This window comes from Drosophila obscura, unplaced genomic scaffold (genome assembly GCF_018151105.1).
Source record: "Drosophila obscura isolate BZ-5 IFL unplaced genomic scaffold, ASM1815110v1 contig_137, whole genome shotgun sequence".
NCBI lineage: Eukaryota > Metazoa > Arthropoda > Insecta > Diptera > Drosophilidae > Drosophila > Drosophila obscura.
This window is the reverse complement of record NW_024542721.1, coordinates 712,322-737,378: the sequence shown is the minus strand read 5'-3', so window position 1 is coordinate 737,378 and position 25,057 is coordinate 712,322. Positions and strand designations below refer to the sequence as shown.

The following is a 25,057-nucleotide window of genomic DNA, read 5'->3' as shown; positions in this document are numbered from 1 at the left end:
CTCTATAAAGAGCACTGGCATGTTTGCCAGGCTGTACAGGTCTTCGTAGAAGGCACCGCCGAGTATTCGGTGACGCCTCCCCATGAGTGCAGGACAGTTGCAGAGAAGCTGCTCAATGCCCGTTACCCAAGTTCTCTGTCTGGATGCAGACGCATCAGTTTTGGGCATCATATTGCATCATATTGCAATTTGTCTTTAGAGTGGTGCTTAAATTGATTAGGGCAAAAAAACTGCATTCATACACTACAGCATAACACATGGTTATTTTTAATTGAATTTCAAAGTCTCATTTTTACCCATAAATAATGTAAACACAGTCAATTATGATTTGAAATAAAACGTAAAAATGTTGACATAATCATGTATGCTTTTAAACACAATATCAAAATTTACACACTTTTGTAGTTTGAAGTAATCTTGAAAATTGAATTTTTGAATGCTCTGGAAAATGCTCTTTCGAGTCCCCACAGTGCCGCGACAAAGTTTTTAGCGTTGACGAAGCCAGTAGCATTTTAAAGCCTAAAAGAGAATTGAAGAAATAGCCCCGCGCCTCCATGCCATGAAGCGTCAAACAAAAATTGAACGGGCATATGCTACTCATGCAACATCTTGGTATTGCCTTTGCTAATAGGAACACATGCAAACAGGCTTGGTTCCCCCTTTAAAGACTTATGTCGTAGTTGTAGAGACGAGGACGAGACGGTTGAACACCTGTTCTGCTCCTGTCAAGCTCTCAGCAGAAGGAGGCTAAAATACCTAGGCTCTGCCCTTATAAATGACATCTGAGATGTGTCTACAATATGTCTCAGAAAGATTGCAACTTCATAAAACCTTAACCTTTCCGGTAATTAGTATTTTTATTTTTTAGTTTAGATGCAGGCTTTACTCTTTTATTTCAATTGAATTATTAGTACATATACTAGTCTAAAATTTATTCGTCTTACATGTACGCAACATATTCGATTAAACGTGTCACGCGTCATGCAGCAGCGACCCTTAATCGGTTGTGTTTCTGCCTGTGATCTGCGCGTAAAAACTTCAGTTTGGTGTCGCAACAACTACTAAAGGTATTATGTTTTCCGACATAAATAAGCTATGAGCTTCCAGTTCCAGTTTTAAAATTCTCATTGTGATAACAAAATTTTGTAGAAAGTAAGCCATGGGGAAAGCGCATTTAAGTCGGATAAAGATTTATAAATAGAGATTAAAAAGTTTATTATAATTTTTAAAATTTGTTTTGAGTATTATATTTGAAAAAATAAATGTGCATTAATCTTTTATCTTATCGTAATTTGAAGTCCTTACTTTAATTAGATTTATGTAGGTTCAAAAACAGCATATAGTTTTTAAAACTAAAATATCTTATAATTGTATACAATTTTAATATTTCCTTGAAAATTTTGCATAATATTATTATTGCTTTTTGCATAGTTTTACTATTAAAATGTTTATGGAGATTATTATATTATCACATGATTTTCATATAGGCAAGAGATTTAAACAATTTTTTTTAACTTGATAAATTTGAAATTGCGTTGAGAGCTAAATAATTCATTGTTAATATCCAATGTAATATCCATAGAACCAAGTAGTGGTATTAAAATATTGAAAATACTGTAAAATGGTTATAATAAATATCAATACAAGTGTTTATTTGTATTAGTTGCGTTAAGTATTTATGTCCTTGCTTAATGTCTAAGTTGTTAATTGTGATATTATATTAAAAGGTTAAACTTACATGAACAAATTTTATGTGTTCTTATTATAGAAGTATTTTGGTATTAGTTTTTAATGATATAAATTAATCAAATATAGATTTAAAGGATTAAACTTATATTTATAATGTATAGGAATAATTAATTCTACACCTTTTATTTCCCCTTCTGCGATAGTTTATAAATAAAAAAATTGTGTTAACATTCTAAAACACGAATATTTTTGGCGTTTTATGTAAACTTCGAATTATTTTCACTGGAAACAAGATTAAGCGGTACAGTCAATTCCGCAGTTTCACAGCTGTCATTAAACGACAAGCAATTCGACTTTTTGCCTTTTAATAAAATATCTTTGAGTGCTGCTGCAGTTTCGGTTTCATCAATTACCTTTTTGCATTTCTGAAATATAATCAAGAATTATTTTTTCAACTACGAAGTATGTAACAAGAAGGAACGTGTGAGTCGCTTCTGTGGACGCGACACTACTTATACCCGTACTCAGTCAGTATATACATTTTTGAGCTTATAATTTTTTAGAATTAAAAAAAAAAATTAAAAAATTGTACATCTTACATTGCTACATCTGTTACTACTATGTATATTCTCCATCTAACATGTAGATTGTAGATTATAGATGTACCATTTATATTCCAAATCTCCCCCCCTAGCGCACTGAACGAGGCAGAGTGTGCGAGCGATAAAGAGATAGTGTAACGGATCTCTGGCTGAAGTAGGCGGTGGAACCAACAGAAAATAATTTCTTCATTCTGGCTATAATTATAATCCGATCTGATTCAGATTCGGCAATCTGGTAGATATGGGCATTCTCTACGATACTGCGTTTTTAGCTTTATCGTATCTTTAAAATTGTGCCTGCCACAGATTTTCGTCCTTTGTGGGGGTGGAAGGGGGTGAAATTTTGAAATACACTTGTAGCAGTGTGATATCATATGAGTCTGAACACCAAATTTGGTTTCTCTAGCTCTTATAGTCTCTGAGATATAGGCGCTCATCAAGACGGACAGACGGACGGACGGACGGTCAGACGGACATGGCTATATCGACTCGGCTATTGAGGCTGATCAAGAATATATATACTTTATGGGGTCGGAAACGTTTCCTCCTCTGCGTTGCACACATCCACTTTTACCATAAATACAATATACCCCTTAACTCTTCTTTGAGTACGGGTATAAAAATGTAAATCATTCATGAAAAAGAAGTACATACTTACATTTAAAACGAGACCGGAAATGTTAATTGTTTCTTGAGACGTCAAGAAATCGAGTTTCGATTGTTCTATTGAAGAGCAAGATACTTGCTTTTGTTCTGTAAACAGAATAAAAAAAGAAAATAATAATTACGTGAATTATCTTACGTTTTATTTAAATTGAAGCGTGACTTTATCAAATCTGCGTATGCATGAAAGAACTTGAGAGCTTTATTAAATGTTAAAAAAACAGCGCAAGAAAGCTCTCTCGCTCTTGGCGAATTCGCCCCGCTTCGCAGCCCTAGATAAGTAAGGCTTAAGAATATGTTATAACGTGGAAGACAAGAAGTCGAAGTCGAAGTTGAATTCGAGCGAACGTCCCTTTTTTAGTACCTTATTTTTCGTCGAAATATACAAAATTTGCAGCCACCAAACTAGGTTTTGTTGAAGTTAATTAAGAACAAATATTCTAAAATTTCATGGCACCCCCGGGTGGACTAGCAAATTAAATAAAGTTTAAAGGCAGAAAGTGACAGTGACACTTAATTTCGAAAGAAGTTTGCCACCTGCCAAGGAAAGTGGAATTTACCAGGATCCCATCTTATACATAGAGGTATTTGTGCAAAAAATTGAAAGCTCGAGTAAAGACAAAATCATTATAATCTCGTAGTTACTGTCTTGTGCTAAAGTAGGTGCACCTCACTTTCAATTCTAGGCACATACGTATGACATAGTAACATTAGATTTGCATGTATTTAGTAGAGTCTGTACATATATTACATATATCACATATTCACATACATCAAACCATCTTGGACGCAGAACATATATACATATAATTTATAACTGCAATCACTGTCGCCCCTTCCCCCCTTTCTCGTTTTCGTTGCGCATTGGTCATTGGCCAAGCGCACACATACCAACATAGCAGCTGCAGCGGTGAATTTTCGTTCTCGCTTTAGCTCATCACCGTTGCTGACCGGCGTTGTTGTTGGTGTTCTCTTCGTTTGGCGCGCTAACCCGTAATCGTCGGGTATATAGGTTTTATGCCAAGGATCCAACTGTTGATTTGTCAAAGCATGCCTTGCAATTCAATTGGGTGTCTATCGGTCGGTCAGCCAGGCTCAGCATACACAAACGCCAACACAGCATACGTTCATAGCTGCAGCGGTGAATTTTCGTTTTCGCTTTCGCTTGTCACCGTTGCTGTTTGTTGTTGTTCTTGTGTGTTTTCTGTTGGCACGCCTGCGCCAACAGATCGCCAAGTGCCTCGATACCCTTTAATCGTCAGGTATATCGGATTTTTGCCGCATTTGGCATCGACACCCTAGGTCCGTATTAAACAGATCGCCAAGTGCCTCGATACCTTTTAATCGTCGGTATATCGGTTTTTTGCCGCATTTGGCATCGACACCTTTGTCCGTATTAAACAGATCGCCAAGTGCCTCGATACCCTTTAATCGTCGGGTATATCGATTTTTCGCCTCATTTGGCTTCAACACCCTAGGTCCGTATTAAACAGATCGCTAAGTGGTGCGATACCCTCTAGTCGCCGGGTATATTGTTTTCGACCTAATTTGGGTACACCTTCCTGTTTCGACAATTTGCGCCGCAGCATATAATATTATAGTGAGAAAAGCCAAATACAAATACAAAAATTAGTGATTCACTTAAGCATCGGGAGTCAAGATGAATCCCAAATCAGATCATAAGCCTATTCTTGAAGAGCTGAAAAAGAAGCTCAGCTCCCGTGTCAAAGGCATTCGCCGACTAGCGGACCGGCTGGAAGCTGGGGAATTTCCGCTGCAGTTGACAGAGCTCGAGTGCAGACTCGACGTACTGAAAGCAACTATAGCCAAGGCAAGCCAAGTTCAAGAATCAATCGAAGAAATAGATAGTGACGATGACTTTGGGGCCGGAACTCAAAAGCTTTATTAGTTTATTTGAAACGCTTGTTCACAATGACGAAAGCATTCCACTTATCGAAAAGTTTAACCATTTGCTTTCATGCCTCTCTGGTGAAGCGTTGGGAACGGTAAGGGCGTTCCAAATAACCAAGAGTAATTATGAAAAAGCCATGGCTAGCTTAAAACGGGTCTATGATAACGAATGTCTGATCTTTATGAACCATATTGCTGCCCTATTTAGTCTTCCCAAAATGACCTAGCAATCTGCATCGTCCTTAAGGAACCTAATCGGTACCACTTCATCGATATATGGTTCCTTGTTGTCGCTAGGCGATAACCAAAAGATCTCGAATGCAATGCTTATCATCTCGTCTTGAACAGAGTCGATCCTGTGACCAAACAAAAATGGGAAGAACAGCTCGATTAGGAGAAGCTTCCGCTTTGGACTGACTGCGAAAAAATGCTTAATCGCAGATATCAGCATCTTTCGGCCGAAGAATCGGCTGCTGTGCCAAGCAAGCCTCACAATCGGAGCTCATTCGCGTGCTCTACTGCGAATGCTAAAAACCAACAATGTAGTTACTGCAATGCAAAAGACCATTTGTTGACTACTTGCAGTCCATTTGCGCGGCTTGCAGTGATGCAAAGATTCGAGTTTGTCAAATCGGCATCGCTCTGCATCAACTGTCTGCAACAAGGACACACTGTGGTACGATGCAAAGCTGGCAAGTGTCGAGTGTGTGGTCGCTGACATCATGCCCTATTGCATTGGTACACAGTTGTGGATAAAAGTTTAACGTTACCATCACCCCCAGAGAAATCTTCTCCCACTACTATTCAGAATAACCCTTCCACTTCGCATGCACTCCAGCTTTGGATAGAATAATTCTGGCAACGTCGATCGTAAGCGTCCGAAAGGTGATTGTCACTCAAGAAGCGAGGAACTGTCTAAGCTGTCGAGAAGAGTCAGCTGTGTCTATCGGCAACACACTACAAAAGTTTTGGTCACTAGAAGAATTGCCATCTTCTAAAAAGACTATCTCCGAACACAAGTTATCTGAGGAGCATTATAGAAAGACTACTCAAGTCTTACCTTCAAGGTCGGTTTGAAGTACGGCTGCCATTTAAATCAGATCCAAACTGTTTGGGCAATTGCTTCGAGATTGGTAAACGGCGGTTTTTGTCACTCTGAGTTGAAGAAAATGTAATTGGAATTCATGGAAGAGTACCTCTCCTTAGGTCATATGTCGCCGACTGACAATACTGTTCCTTCTGCTCCACACTACGTAATTCCACATCAGTGTATCCTTCGGCCCCAAAGTACGTCCACGAAGCTTCGCGTCGAGTTCCATGCGTTGTCGAAGACGTCCTCTCAGGTGGACTTGAATGACATTCTGATGGTCGGACCGACTATTCAAGAGGAGTTATACTCAACGCTGCTCCGCTTCCGCCCTGGTTCCGCACAGGTTCGCCCTGACTGCCGATGTAAAAAAGATGTATCGCCAAGTGATGGTGAATGAAGAGGATAGGCAGTTTCAGTTGATAGTGTGGAGAAGAGACCCATCTGAGTCCTTGAGAATATACCAGCTCAACACTGTAACATATGGGACCTGGACCTGCCCCATTTTTGGCTATTCGGTGTTTGAAAAGGTTGAGTGAGTCTGCAAAGCTATCATTCCCAAAGGCTGCTAAAGTTATCGGGTCCGACTTTTATGTCGATGATATGTTGACTGGTGCTGGTTGCGTGGAGGAGTTAAAGACAATTAAGTCTGATGTGGCTCACGTTCTTCAAACCGCAGGGTTTGAGCTAACCAAGTGGTTCTCGAACTCACCTGAGGTCACAGCATCCGAGAGCACAGTTAAACCGATAACGATCTCGGACTCCGAGTCAACCAAGGCGTTAGGAATATCGTGGCTACCGCACGAAGACGGCTTTCGGTTTCAAATTGACAGTTCAGTCATGGGTCTCCAAGCGACAAAACGGAGCAAATTATCGGTGACATCAAAGCTGTTTGACCCCCTTGGTTTGTTAAGCCCCTTGGTAATCAAGGGAAAGATCCTACTGCAGGAGCTGTGGCTTAACAAACTAGATTGGGATGAGTCAATTCCAATGAATCTGGAAACATCTTGGAACTTGCTAAAAGAATACTTGGGTCAGCTGGAGAAGATTGCCATACCTCGCTTTGTGCATACTGATCCCATGTCACCGATTCAAGTACATGCCTTTGCCGACGCCTCCATGAGAGCTTATGGAGCATGCGTCTGTATCCGTAGTAAAACTGCAGAAGGTTTCAAGGTCTCGTTGTTGACTGCAAAGTTGAAAGTAGCGCCGCTCAAGACGAAAACGCTTCCAAGGCTTGAGTTATGTGCCGCTCACCTTCTCGCAGATCTCTGTCACCGACTCAAATCGATACTCGAGGTGCCGATTGAACGAATGGTCGGATTCGGAAGTTACCCTTCCCACCCGATCCCACCCTTCGTCGCTATCAACATTCGTTGCGAACCGAGTAGCTGAGATTCAGGAGTGGTCAGATGATGCTACGTGGCGGCATGTTCCAACTAAACAGAACCCAGCAGACATAGTTTCGAGAGGTTGTGACATTGAGGAGATTTCGCAGTCGATCTGGTTTAGTGGACCAGCGTTTTTGAAGGAAGAAGAAGAGAGCTGGCCCAGAAACCCCCACTTCGAGCTTTCTGAGGAAGAGCTGAAGCTAGAAACCAGGAAGATAGCGGTCGGACTGACCGTGGCCGCTAAATCAAATGATTAAGTGGAAATAATCGAGGGATACTCGTCACACCTCAAGCTGCTAAGAGTGTTCGTTTACGTGTTCCGCTTCATCCGAAAATGTAAAGACAAAAGTCTTAAATTTGAAGTCAGTCCGTCACCAGTAGAGTACGATGAGGCTTTTCACAAAATTGTCGAGCTGATCCAAAAAAACGAGTATCAGGAAGAGATCGAAAGGGTTCGTAAAGGCACCAGGTTAGGCCCCAGTCTTCAGCGATTGAATCCCTTCATCAACGAAGAAATGGGGACTTGGTGCTCCTTTTCGTTGTTGCGAGTTGGGGGGCGACTAGTTAACGCTCCTATGTCATACCATGCCAAGTTTCCTTTGCTGTTGACAAAACGCTCGCAGTTTGTGCAGACCTATGTTCGCTATCTGCATCAAACGAATTTTCATGCCGGCCCACGAGCACTTGTGAGCATCCTTAGGCAGCGTGTTTGGATAGTAAACGCTCAGGAGGTCTGCAGGGCAATGGTCAGGTCGTGCATTCGCTGCTTTAAATGCAAGCCTCACCTCCAGACCCAAATGATGGTAAATCTACCCGCAGACCGGCTTGATTTTTGTGGCCCAGTCTATACGACACTAAAAATTCGTGGTAGGCCCACTTATAAGACCTACATAGCGTTATTTGTCTGTTTTGCGTCCAAGGCGGTTCATCTAGAAATTGTCTCCGATCTAAAGACTAAAAAAAATTTTATAAAATTTCTGTGAAAATATTAACATAATCATGTATGTATGCTCTTAAATACAATATCAAAGATTGTAGTTTGAGTTCACCTCCGCTTTTTTTAATTTGGTATCCGCAAAAGGTAGGCCTATTCAACCTATCACGGTCTCATGAATTTAAGACTGAGGATCGAATCAAATAATTTTCCTATACTTCCTGCTATGTCGTCCATTGTCAATTGCTTAAGCCGGTCGTTCTTTCACCTCGCTCCTGCCTTTTCTGCCTTTTTGCGATAATAACTCAATATTAATTGCTAATAATTGTGTACATCATTGAACCTATCATAGCTGATCACTATTTGTGCCGGTTATATCTGTTTAACTTGCTAACAATTGATTCAAGATAATTAAACATTCCGATCGTTAAAAAACTTGCTCAAACGATTTTTAGTGCTTTTATCCATTCCGCTTTGGATCAACGCTCTCTGTGCTTATCGCTCGTGCGCCTGCTGCATCGCCTACTTACACACGCTCTGGAGCGCACAAGTGCAAGCTCTCTAGGTCTCACTCTCTGGATTTTGCTTGCATTCTTCTTCAATTACTCTTTCGGTGTCTCTGCTGTCGTGAGCTTCACCGTTTGTTTTCGTCACTTCGATGGATCGTCTGCCGCTGCTGCTGATCGTCGCTCGCTCTGCTGCCTGCTCTCTTATTTGGCTTACGCTCCCCCTTTGCGTTTTTCTTCGAGAACAGTAATTCAACTGCTGTCAAAAAATGGCTGTTGTCTGCAGTGCAAAGAAATGCGAATTCGGTGGCAACATAGTCGGCGATTCATTCCTCAGTTGCTGGCTATGCGACAATGTCGCCCATATAAAATATGCTGGTGGTGGTAATTTTGGACGGCTACGCGATCTCATCTTAAAACGTATGGGTCTGACTTGGTCATGTTTGGCCTGCCGGGAGATTGAGGCCGAAATGCGCACTTTTATGAGACAGACACGTACTGGCTTTCTGGATGTCCGGAAGCAATTTGTCGGTCTCAACGAAAAGTTCCTGACCTTGGAATCTCAATTTCTTGGCCTCAAGCTTCTGAGTGAATCTCCTAACCGGAAAATCCCTAACACCGATAACAAAAACTTCTTGCAACCTATTGGAATCGGAACGCCTTCTTCTCACCTACATATATCGGAATTCTTGGCTTCGCCGAGTGGTCATGCCTTGCCGGAAATCAATCCGTTTTTCACACCGACTAACAATGTTATGCCAATCACTGTATCCATCGCTGCTGACACCGCTGTTAGTGCTTCCAGTGTGCGTATGCATGTTGCCAAGGATGTCTCCACTGTTCCTGCCTCCGTTCCTGTTCTACCAGTATCTACTGAAACTACCTTCGTTTCTGCCCGGGACTCACTGTCCTCACTGTTCATGCCACCGTTTCTGTTCCATCCATTGCCTCGGCTGCTGCCATCGTTTCTGCCCCGAGACTCCAACTAAGAGCAGTAGTACCTCAAAAGGCAATCTTTGTCTTTCGCCTCCTCTCAGAAACCAAACCGGAAGGTTTTTTTTAACTACATCTTAGTCATTATCTCAACTTACCGGCTGATGACTTTATCATAACTAAATTTAATTTTAATCATAAGCGTAATATTTCATTCTTCTAAATTTTTCTTCCCGATTCTCTTCTATCCAAAGCCCTGGAACCGTCCGCATGGCCTGAGCACGAAGTTCTTCCCAGAGTCCTAGAGTCACTGTCCCTAAGATTTCAAAAAACTGAGGAACGATTTCCAATATCAGAATGTACGCAGTCTTTTGGGTAAATTGACCAAAATATATAAGGATAGCGCCTCTTTTGAATTCGACGCTATAGCTATAGCTGAAACCTGACGTAACTCTTCCGTCTCCGAACATGAAATTTTCGTCCACAAGTTCACCACCTACTGAATGGATCGAACATCATTTGCTGGTGGGGTTCTTATTGCAGTAAAAAATGATTTTGCGTCCGAGCTGTTTCCATTTAACAACACCCATGAAATTGAATTTGTAGCAGACAAATCGATGTATTCATCTCATACCTACGACTCATCCACCCCTTATCCCTACCATCTTCCTCATATTAACAACGTAGTTCTTTCCTTATTTGAAGAAAGCGCAGTTTTTGAAGGAATGTCATCGATTGACATCTGTTTCTCTGCAGGACCTGATAAAGTTCCTTCTGCATTTTAAAGTATTGCGCTCGAGCCCTATGCCAACCTTTGACCATTCCTATTTAATTTGTCTCTTGAACGTTCTTGCCTCCCCGTGATTTGGAAACGAGTCCTACCTTATTCCTCTTCACAAAAAAGGGTCTAGATCTAACGTTGAAAACTACCGCGGAATTGCTAAACTTTCAACCCCTTTTCGTTTGCTTTGTTTCCAATTGGCAGTTGGGCCCGCAACATTCCAAAAAGTATTTTTTGTCTATTTTTTCACTTTTGAGGTTTGGTTAACGAATTTTAGCTCCACCGTTTCTCCATAGATTTTAATAAACAATACCTTAAAACCTTAAACGACGACTAATTAATGCGTCTATCTAAAACTAATAATGCATGAAAAGAAATATTTTTTTTCGACTTTTCCCCGAGTCAAAATTTCGAAAAAAAAATACCGCAAAAAATCATGAAATTTGAATTTGAAAGCTTAATATTTTCCAGGCGTTAAGCTGCAGATACAAAAAGTCTAGGTCGGATTTATAGCTGCGTTTGTCAGCTTTTCAGAACTGCAAAGTTCTATGCAACCAGATATAAAATACCTAAGTTATGTGAAAAATAGAAGCACCACCTCTGAAAAAAAAACAAAAAAAACCAGATTTTAAAATATTCTTAAAAAAAAAACTACACCATAAAAAAAAAAACCATAATTCGTTAATAATTTTTAAACCCCGAAATCTATAAGAATCTTAATTTTGGGCCACAGCCTAATTCTAGAGTTGACTAGTGTAATTTTAGAAAATAAAATCGGGACAAGAGTATATGGAAATCTGTTTTTATTGACTTTCATGATTTTGGCCTTGTAGACATTTTTGGCGTAACTGCCCATATCGAAAATTTAGTAAAGCTTTTAAATACTTAAAAGATCTATCAAGTTATAAAGTGTAAAGGGCTCAATTCAATTTAAAAAAAAAAAAATTTTTTTGTTCTTTAGTTTTACTATATCGACACTGTTTACCGTATTTTATAGTCAGTGATGCAGCCTTAAAGTAAATCCTGTTATTTGTTCGTTATTTGCACTGCCCACTGTACATACCTAATTGTAATCGAAATGGACCTACACCCGCCCCCTCACTGTAATAGCCGTTACAACCGTTCTTTCGTCTCTTCGTCTCGCACTTTTCTCTCGTCGCATATTAACACGAATCGCAGTATATATATGCATTTTTGCCCCGCCCCCTTCCACCGACACAAAGGACGAAAATCTGTGGCAGGCACAATTTGAAAGATACGATAAAAATAAAAACGTAGTATCGTAGAGAATGACCATATCTTCAAGATTGCCGAATCTGAATCTGAATCAGATCGGATCATAATTATAGCCAGAATGATGAAATTAATTTTCAGTTGCTTCCACACATCCACCATCAAGCGACCCGCTACTGATTCTCTTTCTCGTTAGGTACGCTGTCATAGAAGATGTAGAATATAAATGGTACATGTATAATCTACATGTTAGATGTATAACAAACATTGTAGATATAGATAACAGATGTAGCAATAATGTAAAATGTAAAATTTTTTAAAATTCTACATAAATCATAAGCTCAAAAATGTATATACTGATTGAGTACGGTTAAAAGTAGAGTCGCGTTCCAAGAAGCGACTCACACGTTCCTTCTCGTTTTACATGTAAAAACAAAAAACCAAAGTGGAGTCAGAAGTGGACAATGGGTTTGATGTCATTCTAAGCATCCTGCGCTATTCTCTTTCTTCTTGTATTTGCCTTCTTCTAAGGTGTTTAATGAAACATTTTGTCCGCCTTATATACGCTTGGCGTACTCAGTGGCTGGCGGGCTCGTCGCAACAAATTTGGAGTGTTGCCCGGTCGACATATAAAAGAGGAATTGGTTGGCTTCTTCGCACACGAGTTCTTTATTGGTATCTTAGGAATAATACTTAGGGATGCCTTAGCCTAGTCTTTGGTTAATCACTGCGCGGTTCCTGGGCCTCCTTTTGTTCCCTCGCTGATGCACGGCCGCGGCCGTCGCTGCTTAGCAACAATGGGACTTTCCTCCACGCGGTGCCCGTACTTTTCCATCGGCTCGTCTGATGCTCTCCAACTGCTACGTAACGGGACCAAGCTGGTGGCGTGATCGCATGGCCATATAAGGTCATGCGCTGGACCACTGCCGATCCCATTATCCCGCCTCTCTTCCGTGCTCCTCAATTCTCCATGGTAGCGCTCCCTTTGATCGCGGTTCTCCCTCTGTTGCCCGCAGATAAAGAGAGACCTCGGTCAATTTGCGGTCATCCGGCTATCCGGATGTGTCTATGTGTGTGAGGATACCATTCCTCACAGGTGATATCTGGCTAGCAAACCGGCAATTGGGATTTCTCTTTCAAATCTGTTCAACTTATAATGCAAACAATTGAGGTTTGCTAAATACAGACAGCCGCAAAAAAAAGTTTGTCAGGGCTGTCATTTCTCAGACCCTAATGAAAAAAATAAATATGATGTATTTCATTTTCAAATCTTTAGAGATCCCGATACGGATTTTCCGGATGACTTGACAAATCTCTCGAGTCAAAATCTCTAAAGATTTCTGTGGCACCCTTTTATGTGTTTTTTCGATTAGGTTATTACTTTCTCTTTGCGCCGTGAAGCTGTGAAAGCTCAAACAGATTATCAAATTCTTTATATTTTTATGGAATTATTTTGTTCAATAAATATTTGTTTTCCATTATGTACACTTGTTGCGTCTAAGCCCATAAAGACATAGCGCGCGAAAGTATCGTAAGTTTGTAGATCCTAGCTTTTTAGAACAAGGCGCCATTATTGGCAACAATTAAATTGACATACGTTTTTGTAGCTGAAACAATACAACCTTAAAGAATTTTACCGTTATTTTCCCATTTTAAGCAGAGTAATCTAAATAAACCTACTCCTGTAAAATTTTGTTTTTTGACATATCTTTGTCGAAAATGCGTGGATATACATAATATTTAAAATTTAATTTTAAACTTAACTGGATAATTCTCAAAAACACTACGACAAAATAGAAACATTTGATTTCACTTTGTACGAGATAATTATGTTGTACGCCTAGATGATTATATCATATCCTCATACTGGACGTTTACGACACCGCCCTACAAAACACCGCGCCACGCCGCCGTCGATTTTTGGTGTATAAGAAAGCAATTGAGCGGTATCAAAATACGATATCTGTTATGGTTTATGGTTTTTCTATTGACTGAACCGGCCGGAATCTAGCCTTTCCGGATCTAAATCAATTAAACTTATTTATATGGAATTTCATGCGGGGAATATTCAAAAGTTTAAAAAACATGAGTTGCAGTAATTTAACTGACATTTACAAAAAATTTGGGGACGAAATGCCCGATAACGGAATTTATCTGTTTAAACGCCTAAAGCAATTACGCTAACTGGGAAAGATCCAAATCTAAAAATGTTTGTCCAAAGAATATTGATGTATTAAGTTGGGCCTCATGATTTTAAAACTAGTTATTTTTTCCTAATAATGTAACTGTTAGATTTACAGAACAATTAAATTTTTGAATGGTTGGGCCTCATGATTTTAAAACTAGTTCTTTTTCCCTAATAATGTAACTGTTAGATTTACAAAACAATTAAATTTTTGAATGAGCAGTAAAGTTATGACTTTTTATACCCGTACTCAAAAAAGAGTTAAGGGGTATATTAGATTTGTGGTAAAAGTGGATGTGTGTAACGCAGAGAAGGAAACGTTTCCGACCCCATAAAGTAGATATATTCTTGATCAGCATCAATAGCCGAGTCGATATAGCCATGTCTGTCTGTCCGTCTGTCTTTCTGTATGTCCGTCTTGTTGAGCGCCTAGATCTCAGAGACTATAAGAGCTGGGGCAACCAAATTTGGTTTCCAGACTCATGTGATATTTCACTGCTACAAGTGTATTTCAAAATTTCGCCCCGCCCCCTTCCGCCCACACAAAGGACGAAAATCTGTGGCAGGCACATTTTTAAAGATACGATTAAACTAAAAACGCAGTATCGTAGAGAATGACCATATCTACCAGACTGCCGAATCTGAATCAGATCGGATTATAATTATAGCCAGAATGAAGAAATTAATTTTCAGTTGCATCCCCTGCCCCCTCCTTCCAACGACAACGCAACTCATTTGCCTTCTCGCTCGCACACTCTGCCGCGAGCAACCCCTAGCGGAGTAGATGTAGAATCTAAATGGTACATGTACAATCTACATGTTAGATGTAGAATATATGTACAATTTTTGTATATAGTAGAGTCGCGTCTTTAGCGACTCACACGTCCCTCGTTGGTTAAGTTTGGGGGTTGTACCATGGACTTTTTGGTTTCATTAAATTATGTGGTTTTTCAATTTTGACTTGACATTTCATATTGATAAGGTATTTTTTTTTTTTCTGTTAAAATTAACGATGGTGAAGGTTAGGGGGTTTTGTTACTGTGGGTTTTTTACTGTTAATCTGTGGTATTGGTCAACATATGGATTACCAATTATCAACTCTGCAAAAAAAGTTTTTTTCTTATAAATTTTTTGTAAAATTCGGAAGCAACCTCTAAAAAATAAAATATGTAAATTACTATTAAATCCAGGTAATAAAACAGGGGGGTTTTTGAAAAGTTTGGCCCACTAGTGGTGTTTGGGGATTGCGCTGGTGTGGGGGGAGGTCAGGGAATTGTGCTATCGGGTCGAATGGAGACGCGGGGGTTAGGGTAGTGGTGTAGGGGTAATCAGGGGGGGGGGGGGGGGGGGGTAGGGGGTGGGGGGGGCGGGGGGGGAGGGGGGGGGGGGCCGGGGGGGGGGGGGGGGGGGGGGGCCGGGCGGGGGGAGCCCTTTGGGCGCGTTTGAGTACTCCAAAAATGGCACGGGTTGTGGTCCTTTTCCGGGGGGGGGGGGGGGGGGGGGGGGGCGGGGGGGCGGGGGGGCGGGGGCCCCCGGGGGGTGCCTCATTCGGTTTGCCGCGGTGGGCCGTTTGGGGGCTGTAGGGGAGGTGGTCCGGGGGGGGGTTAACTCGGGGGGCTTGGTGTTTTTAGTGTTAGTGAGTAAATTTTACTCACTTTTTTTTCTTTAATTTTATTTTTACTTTATTATTATTATTATACTTTATTATTATTATTATTTGTTGTTCCATTTTGTTTTCAAACTGTTGTAATTGCTTGTGTCTAGTTTTAAATGTTTCTTTTCGTCCAATTTAATTCACAAGGGAACAAAATTGAACTTGTGTGTTGTTTAAATTGTTGGTTATTTACTAATTTGAGGTCGCTGATTTCAAATATGATCTCCATTTTTTCCATCATTTTTTTTTTTTTTCCGTATGTTTTTTCCATCACAAGTCCGGGGGGGGGCCTGCGCGACTCATTCCGCTGTGTTTCTTATGTTTTTTTTTAATTGAAAAAGTATTTTCACTACATGTGATTTACTCCTTGCGAGGGGGGGGGGGGGGGGTGGGGGGGGGGGGGGGGCCGTTGGGGTGGTGGTCGTTTGGCGTGGTGGGGGGGGGGGGGGGCGGGGCCGGGGGGGGGGGGGGAGTGGTGTTTTATTTCGGCGGGGGGCACAAAAAGTCAGTCTCACAGCTTTATAACTTATCGCAAACTACGATCTGAAGCTCGTAGCTCAAAAACATTAAAAAATATTTGTAATATAGATTTGTAATATATACCTTGATATGCTTTATGGGTAATTTTTCAACACCAGCTTTATTAATATGTTATTCACCCTTTGTACAAGGAGATTGGAGGAGACCGTAATGGCCCCGTATTTCCAGTGCCGTCAACAGTATCATTTACAAAAGTACCTGAGAACCTATAGCGCTATTGGGTAACCTAATTCCGATTGCATGTTCTTTTTATACCTGTACTCAAAAAGAGTTAAGGGGTATATTGTATTTGTGGTAAAATTGGATGTGTGCAACGCAGAGAAGGAAACGTTTCCGACCCCATAAAGTATATATTCTTGATCAGCATCAATAGCCGAGTCGATATAGCCATGTATGTCTGTCCGTCTGTCTGTCTGTCTGTCTGTCTGTATGTCTGTCTCGATGAGCGCCTAGATCTCAGAGACTATAAGAGCTGGGGCAACCAAATTTGGTTTCCAGACTCATGTGATATCAAAATTTCGCCCCGACCCCTTCCGCCCACACAAAGGACGTAAATCTGTGGCAGGCACAATTTTAAAGATACGATAAAACTGAAAACGCAGTATCTGATCGGATCATAATTATAGCCAGAATGAAGAAATTAATTTTAAGTTGCTTCCCCCGCCTCCTTCATGTAGAACCCGCTACTCATTCTCTTTCTCTCGCTTACTCTGCCTCGTTCAGTGCGCGAGCAACCCCTAGCGGAGGAGATATAGAAACTAAATGGTACATCTATAACACAAGGGAACAAAATTGAACTTTTTGTGTGTTGATTCAAAACAGATTAAAGTTTTACTAATTTGAGGTCGCTGATTTCAAATCTGATTCCATTTTTTCTATCAGATCGCGTTTTTAAGTTACAGGTATTAGTTAATTGAATTTTTTACATCAAGAAAAGTCGGACGGACAGACGGACAGACAGACATGACTCTATCGACTCTGCTATTGATGTTGATCAAGAATGTATATACTTTATGGGGTCGGAAACGATTCCTTCTCTGCGTTACTCCTCCTAAAGTACCGGGGGGACAAGCCAATCTCTCTACATCAACGACTGAGAAACCAGGTCCTAAGAAGACGGAGAAGGAGACTAAGTCGGTCCACCGTCTTCAAGCAGAAAACGCAGCGAGGATGGCTCCGATAAGCCAATCGGGCCCATCCACGTCAGGGGGCACCGGGGGCAAACCGGTCATCGGAGTGGCTGCCAAGCAGAGCAATATCGAAGCTGGGGTACTCCTGTCAAACTCGGTAGGCGGCGGAACTGCAGCGCAGCGTAAGAAGCCGTCCTATTGCGTAAGAAGCCGTCCTACCAAGAGAGGAGGCGCGCTTTAGCCTGTTAAATGACGACCCTGACTTTAAGTCGTCGGATAAGGGAAAGAAGCAGAGGCTTTGGGCCAACTCAATAATCCCAAACATCTAACGAGCCAAAGCTGAAAAGGGCGTAGACAAGCCCCCGACCGCTGCACAGCTTGGGCTGGAAAATCCTCAAGGAACTGCAGGTTTGCAACTTCCAGTACCTTGAGCATTTTCCAGCCCAAGCTGTAAAAAACCAAGTCGGTGGACCTACTCCTCATTCAGGACGAGGATGATCTGGAGAAGTCGGCTCGAGTGGTGGACTATGGCTCCAAGAAGGTAACCATAGTCCCCTACAAATCCGACTCAGTGGGCAGAGATCCAGCGGAGATCCAGCCAGATCGCGAGCTGCCGGAGGTCCCGGAAGCAGGAAGCTAACTCGCAGAGTCGGACATAGCGTCGGAGTTGTCAGACGACATCTTGGACAGCTACGAGTCGGATGCAAGCGACCTAGCCAAGGTCACGGACACGGAGTCCTCCGTGAGCGATGCTGACGATACAATGGGGCAGGGGAGTCTCAGGAATGTCATTGACAATCCTGCAGATGAACCTCCACCATTGTAAGGCAGCATGCGTTGCCCTCCTGCTCCACCTAGCCAAAAATGCAGCCGATATAGTTCTCATTCAGGAGCCCTGGACCCTCGGAAATAGGGTCTCCGGTCTGAGGACTCAAGACTACAAGTTATTCGTGGCTGATAACGAAGGTAAAAAACTTACTATCATTCTTGCAAAAAGAGTGTTACACTTATTTTTCCTCCCAAATTTCAGTAATGTAGACCACACAGCAGTGAGCCTTGAAGGCCAGGAGAGCTCACTGAGGATCTGCTCCCTTATACATTGGTCATGACATACCTGACCCCCCTCCACACACGCCCCTAATGCGAGGCCAATCCACACCACAGTCAGTGGGGAAGCACTGATACCAATAGACAGGTTGAGTTCCTTTTCATTATTGACCACTCAGATGGTCATGTTAAACCGGGGGATGATCCCACGTTTCTTATTAAAAACCGCAAGCAGGTCCTGAACCTTACACTTGCCTCTCACACGATACAGAACACTCCTCGGACCACAGGTACGTGGGAACAGTTTTCTTATTTTCCATACCGAGTCCAATCCAATTCCGTTCTCTTTCGTAGTGACCAGACGTGTTTTTGTTTTGCGCTCCGCATTTTCCTTTTGTATAAGTTAAACAGTCGGTGTTTTTTTTATCTATAATTTAACTCTCTAACTAACTTACATTAAAATCATACTTTTACCGCGGGTGCATGCCTGATAATTGTGTAAAAACACAACTTATTTAATAAATTTTGTGCGTCGGTTAGTCGTGTGTTTGTGTTGTTGCTTTTCGTAAGTACGCCCTCTCATTACATTTAGCCGCTCTTTGTCGTAGTTATTGCCTTCTATCACTCTCTCTATCACCTAACTCTCAATAACTGTTCTTTCGCTCTCGCTCTTGTAACTTTTTGTTCAGTAACGCTCTCACTTATAAGCTGTTGCTGCAACCACTCTCCTCTCTCATCTTTTACCGATTTCGCTTTAAGCATTGCTCTAAGCATTTGCTCTGCACAGTGGTCTGATTGCTATTTGTTTTGAACTTTTTTTTCCCCGAAGTAAAAAAAAATAAAAGATATAATTATGGAATTTTCTGTCGTCTGTGCCAAAAAAGCCTGCAAGAAGCAGATCACCCATGACTAGCCCAATATCCCCTGCTGGCTCTGCGAAAGCGTAGTGCACGCAAAATGTGTACGGATCTCGGGCCGTGTAGGAGACGCCATTTCCCAAGACAACAACCTACATTATAGTTGTGAGGAATGCCGTGCTGTGGAAAACGACATGCGTTCGTTCATGAGGCAGACGCGGAGTGGCTTTAAAGAGCTGATCGTAGGCTTTAAACAGCAATATGATCGGCTCTTGGCCATGGACACTCAGTTCAGCAGTTTACAGCTGCTGGCTGAGTCTCCGAGGCGCAAGAAGTCTACTCCGCGGGACTTGCAAGTGCCGACTGCCCCACATCCGCCGGAATCCGAAAAACTTACTCCGACCACTCCTTCAGTGCAGCAGTTGATTACGTTTGCTACTCCAAGGGCAACGATCGCTGCTGGTGATGCAGATTCGGGAGCCGAATGCGTCACTTCGGAGAGTATACAGTTAGAAATGTCTGTAGAGTCCGTGTCCATCGACTCCACACCCAACCCCTTAACTATCCCCTCAGTTTCGCTCCCACCAGCTAATAGATGTCCAGGACCACCGGATACTACCACCACAGGTACTAGGCCTGTTGTGCCAAAACCACTGGTGGGAGTCCCACCAAAGCGACAAGTTTTTGTCTCGCGGCTAGTCCCTGACCTCACATCCAATGATGTGACCGCTTTTATACAAATCAAAATAAAAGCCGTCGGCTTAAACGTGGAAAAATTTAACTTTTCTTACGCCAGGGAGATATCTTCCTTCAAGATAAGCGTCTCCCCAACTCAATTTGAAACCATTTGTTCCGCCATGTTTTGGCCGTTTTTACTTGCTCGTATATTCCACCTTCCTCGGATATCTTAATATACGTGCATCACCTGTCCGCTTTCAATTTGCCAGGTACTGTTTGGTCTTCGGTAAACGAGTCTAATAACGTTGTGCCCATGTCACGACATGACTTTATCGACGGCTTGCTAGACCTATCCCTGTCTCAGGTCAACCATGTGAAAAATTCCTTGGCTCGATTGCTTGATCTGTGCTTTGTCTCGGATCCGACCATAGCGTTGTTAACCCGAGCCCTTCCGCTCACTATACCTGAAGACTCCTACCATCCTACATTCGAAGTGTCAGTCGATATTGGCCCTACTGTATTGGATCGAATGGGTATGCTATCTGAACGTGTCCGCTGCTTTCGTAAAGCCGAGTTTACGAAGCTTAATAACCTTATTAGGGATTTTGATTGGTCCGCTCTGTACTTGTGCACTGACGTTATGAAACGCACAAACATTTTTTACAATGTACTTGACACATTTTTTGATTCTTGGTCCCACTTTCTTGTCCGGTTAGATCTGGGAAGCCTCCTTGGTTTACCAAAGAGTTATCCAGTCTAAAAAACTTAAAATCAAGACTTTATAAAAAATTTCGAGAAGTTGGTTTTCCCTCTTCGCTTTGTAATTGCTCGGTCAAATCTCTCCGTTCTTAACGCTCAATGCTATAAAAATTACCTATCGCGATGCAGGATACGATTTTCACAGGACCCTAAACAGATCTACAGCTTTGTAAATAGTAAGCGTCGAACGTCCGCACATCCATCCGCGCTATCATTTCTCAATATGTCAGCAAACAATGATCAGGCAATAGCCGATCTTTTTGGCAAATTTTTTCAAACAACCTATTCTCATGCAAGCTATTCTGGTCAGCCGTATCCATACAGTTTACCAAGGTCGAATGGCATCTTCAGCCCCTTGTTAAATGAAAGCTCACTGCTTCATCATCTTCGACTAGTTAAGCCGGTGTTTTCACCAGGTCCCGATGGAGTTCCCGGCTGTGTACTTAGGTACTGTGCCGACGCTCTGTGTGGACCCTTGCTTAAACTATTCTCCCTATCCATTAACTCTTCATGCTTCCCCCCATCTGGAAGGAATCTTTTATTATTCCGCTCCATAAGAAAGGTAGCAAGTCTGATGCAAATAATTATAGAGGTATATCTAAGTTATCCGCTATTCCTAAAATGTTTGAACAAATTTTAACTCCTCATTTGAAACATCTCTGCAAATCACTTATCTCCGTCTAGGCACGAATTTATAAGGCGGCGATCAACAACCACAAATTTATTAGAGTTTACCTCTTTTATCATTAAAGTCTTCCAAGGTAACTTGCAGACGGATGTCATTTAAACTGATTTCAGTAAAGCATTCGATTCTGTAAACCATTCCCTTCTAGCACAAAAACTTGACCTTTCAGTGTTTCCGCCTAATCTTTTGAGAGATTTCTAGCTACCATCGTTCTAGGTCTCAAAGAGTTCCCTTCAAATACTCCTTCTTTTCACCTGTTAAGGTTACTTCTGGAGTACCACAGGGCAGCCATCTAGGCCCCCTACTTTTCAGACTCTTTAAGTATTAGCAAACTCTCGGGTTCTAATGTATGTGGATGATGTTAAACTCTGTGCCCAGCATAAAGATATTTCATGTCACTCACGCTTGCAATCCGATCTCAATAACTTTCAGTCATGGTGTTGTGCAAATATGTTAAACCTAAATGCCTCGAAATGCCTCGAATTTCATCGCTCCAGCCCCTTTTTGGCTCCTTACCTTGGTTGATGATCTTGGTGTTAAACTTGACCCCAAGTTAAAGTTTTCTGAACACATTTCTACCATGGTAAATAAGGCCATGGGCGTGCTTGAGTTTTTAAAGAGGTGGTCAAAGGAATTAGCCGACCCCTATATAACGAAGACTCTCTACATCTCGCTTGTTCGTCCGATTTTAGAGTACGGCTCTTGTGTATGGTGCCCCCAGTACAAAGTACACCAGGACCGTATAGAATCAGTCCAGAAAAACTTCTTAATTTTTGCTCTGCGTGGCCTTAACTGGGATGCAGGTGTGAGACTACCATCTCACCCTCGTAGATTGCTTTTAATAAACCTTCCAACCTTAGTTAGTCGTAGAAAAATGCTTGGTGTGATTTTTATGCACAACCTGATCAAGGGTGACGTAGATAGCCCTGACTTGTTGAGCCGCATAAACTTTACGATTCCTATTAGATCTACTAGAAACTTCATTCCTTTGTTCCTTCCGCTTTGTAGATCGAATTATTCCTTGCACGAACCATTTAGGGTCCTTTGCTCAGACTTCAATTCCCTCTACCACATAATATCCACTACTAATTCCCTTCCTCTTCTTAAATCACTAATACTAACATACCTTTCCCGTAATTAGTTATATTTCTTAGCTATCTTTGCATGTTTATCTCTTTGATTTGTGTTTAGCTCTAATTTTCCTCGAATTTTAGTCTAACACCTATCTTTCCTGCATGTTCGCGATCGGTTAGGTAACACGCGTCGCGCGTCATGCGGCAGCGCCCCTCGGTCGGTTGGGCGGGAGGAGGGAGACTTACGACAAGTATACAAATCTTAGCCTAATATATTTATTTAATTATTTACACTTAATTACTTAGAGTACGTCCCTAGCTAAGTGTTATTGCTGGGTGGGGAGGTCTCTTCGCCGGAGTCGTGTATGGCTAGTGTGCCAAGTTAAAGACTGCGCAAGTCTATCAGGAGGGGCTTGAAGCTTGGCCTGGTACTTTGCTTTCGATTTGGCAATTTCATCTTTAACTGATCCTACATTTAAGTCTTTATGGATATTTTCATTCCGTATGTACCATGGTGCCCCAGTGATAGTTCTTAGTATCTTCGATTGAGCTCTCTGGATTATTTCTAAACTACTAACGCAAGCATTTCCCCATAGCTCGGAGCCGTATGTCCAGATGGGTTTGAGAACTGCATTGTAGAAAAGTACTTTGTACGCCAGTTTAAGTAGTGAACGGGTGTTTATTAGCCAATGTAGATTAATAGCTTTAAATTTAAGTAGATTTCTCTTCGCTTCGATGTGTTTACGCCAAGTAAGCCTTCTATCCAGATGAACTCCATGAAGTTCGGTGGTTTGTGGAATGTTGATATTGTTGAGACATAATGGAGGGCAAGTTTTTCTGTTTAACGTAGAGGTGACACGGTTGCCCTTTTGCTCATTTGAATGTATCCGCCAGTCTGCTAGCCATTTTTCTAATGCCACGAGATGAGATGATAAGTGTTCAGTGGCCCTTCTTGGTCACTTGGAGCGACTTAATATGGGAGTATCATCAGCAAATGTCGAAGTTGTTGTTAGGCTGTTTGTCGGTAGATCTGCTGTGAATATGATATACAGCTTCACCAGCTTCAATTGGATGACATTCAGAGAGGAAATCTTTGCATCGTACTGCGAAACTTCTTTGCTGTAGGTATGACTCCAATATTCCATGGATGTTCTGTGGAAGTAAAATTTTGATTTTGGGGATTAAGCCATCTAACCAAACGCGGTCGAAAGCCTGGGCGACATCCAGAAAAACAGCGGAGCAATACTCCCGTCTTTCAAATGCATTTCGTATCTCAGAGGTTATACGGTTTACTTGTTCAATGGTTCCGTGTTTTTCGCGAAATCCAAATTGGTGAGTCGGGATGGCACCGTTGATCTGTAGGTGTTGCTTGATACGATTCAGGAGCAGCTTCTCAAATATCTTTGATAGGCAAGGCAGTAGGCTGATATGTCTATATGATGTTGGCTTGGACTTGTCTTTTCCGTCTTTATGGATCATTGTGATGACTGATTTCCTCCATTCTTGAGGATAATAGCCCCATTTCATCATGCTGTTGAATATCACAGTAAGGAAATACACAAAGCTGTTTGTTGTTGGGTGTGGTTTGAAGACGTTTTCTAGATGGACGGCAAATGTATTTGCCTTCTCTTTGTTGCTGCGAGCCCACTCTCCTGTTTGTGTACGCAAAGGTGATTCACTCTCGATTGGTGGGCACACGCCTGATTTTGCTTTCCACAGTGGGAATCGTTTGCTAGTTGGGAAAGTTGCTCCATATAGGATATTTGAGCTCGGGTTTTTCATCTTCTAGGGCTCTGCGTAGTACGTGGTTGGCTATATTTAGCCGCTCTTTCGAGGCAGGTCATCTGTGTGCTTGCCACTCTCGACGAAGACTTCTTTTATCGCGTAGCAGAACTTCAATGTGCCTAGAAGTACGACTGCTGTTGGAAAGTTTATTAGATGCTATTATTGGTGTGGAGTGTTTTGCCGCCAGTGACATTAAGGATACCAATGCTTCGACTGACCTATCAATGTCATCTTTACAATTAATGTTTGGGCAGCTATCAATATGAGAGCTTATGTACTTCCTGTATTTGAGCCAATCTGTTTTGCTAGAAGTTAGATAGTGTGGGCGTTCCGAAAGCTGTGGATGGTCGTAAAGGTGAAGTAGAATGGGCGAGTGATCCGATGATAGATCTGTTAAGTGATCTACATTAATCTAAGCTTGCAGCACCCTTCGTGTAACTGCAAAATCAATCAAGTCGGGTTGCTTGTTTGGATCTGTGGGCCAATATGTGGGCTTGCCCGGAGAGATAAAGTCTAGCTTGTTTCGTGGGGTTATTATTGCGTTATATAGTTGTCTTCCTTTCGGGTTGGTAAGTCTAGATCCCCAATGGGTGTGCTTGGCATTGTAGTCACCAGCTGCTATAAATCGGTCACCTAGTAGGTCGAAGAATGTTGCAAATTCTGTTTCGGAAATGCAGAAGCGTGGTGGGCAGTATACTGCGGCTAGGTTTAGGTAGCCGCTCTGAATTTCAATATGAATTGCTGTTGCCTGTAGATAAGGTGTAGCAAATGAAGGCAATGGATAATGCCTAATGCGATTCTTGATCAGAATGCCAGTACCTCCATGTGCCTTACCATCGGGATGATTTGTTGCATAGAAGTTATAGCCATCGAGGTGAAAATAGTTTTTATTTGTTAGGTGAGTCTCTGATATGAGCATGGCGTCAATGTCGTG

The 25,057-nt window shown here is 41.9% G+C and overlaps 1 protein-coding gene across 2 annotated transcripts in view; it reads right to left on the bottom strand.

Moving 5' to 3' along the window:
* Positions 1 to 1,395: 1,395 nt before the first annotated feature.
* The window catches only part of LOC111080316, a 99,279-nt gene continuing 75,617 nt past the window's right edge, over positions 1,396 to 25,057 (bottom strand). The window contains exons 7-8 of one of the 2 annotated variants that reach the window (XM_022375855.2): positions 2,950 to 3,044; positions 1,396 to 2,114 (exon numbers count right to left, since the gene is read on the bottom strand). In XM_022375855.2, coding sequence (XP_022231547.1) covers positions 1,947 to 2,114; positions 2,950 to 3,044 — 263 coding nt within the window. In that variant the 3' untranslated portion in view covers positions 1,396 to 1,946. Of the gene's footprint in view, positions 2,115 to 2,945; positions 3,045 to 25,057 lie in introns of both variants that reach the window. The other variant, XM_022375856.2, reaches the window with a different exon arrangement.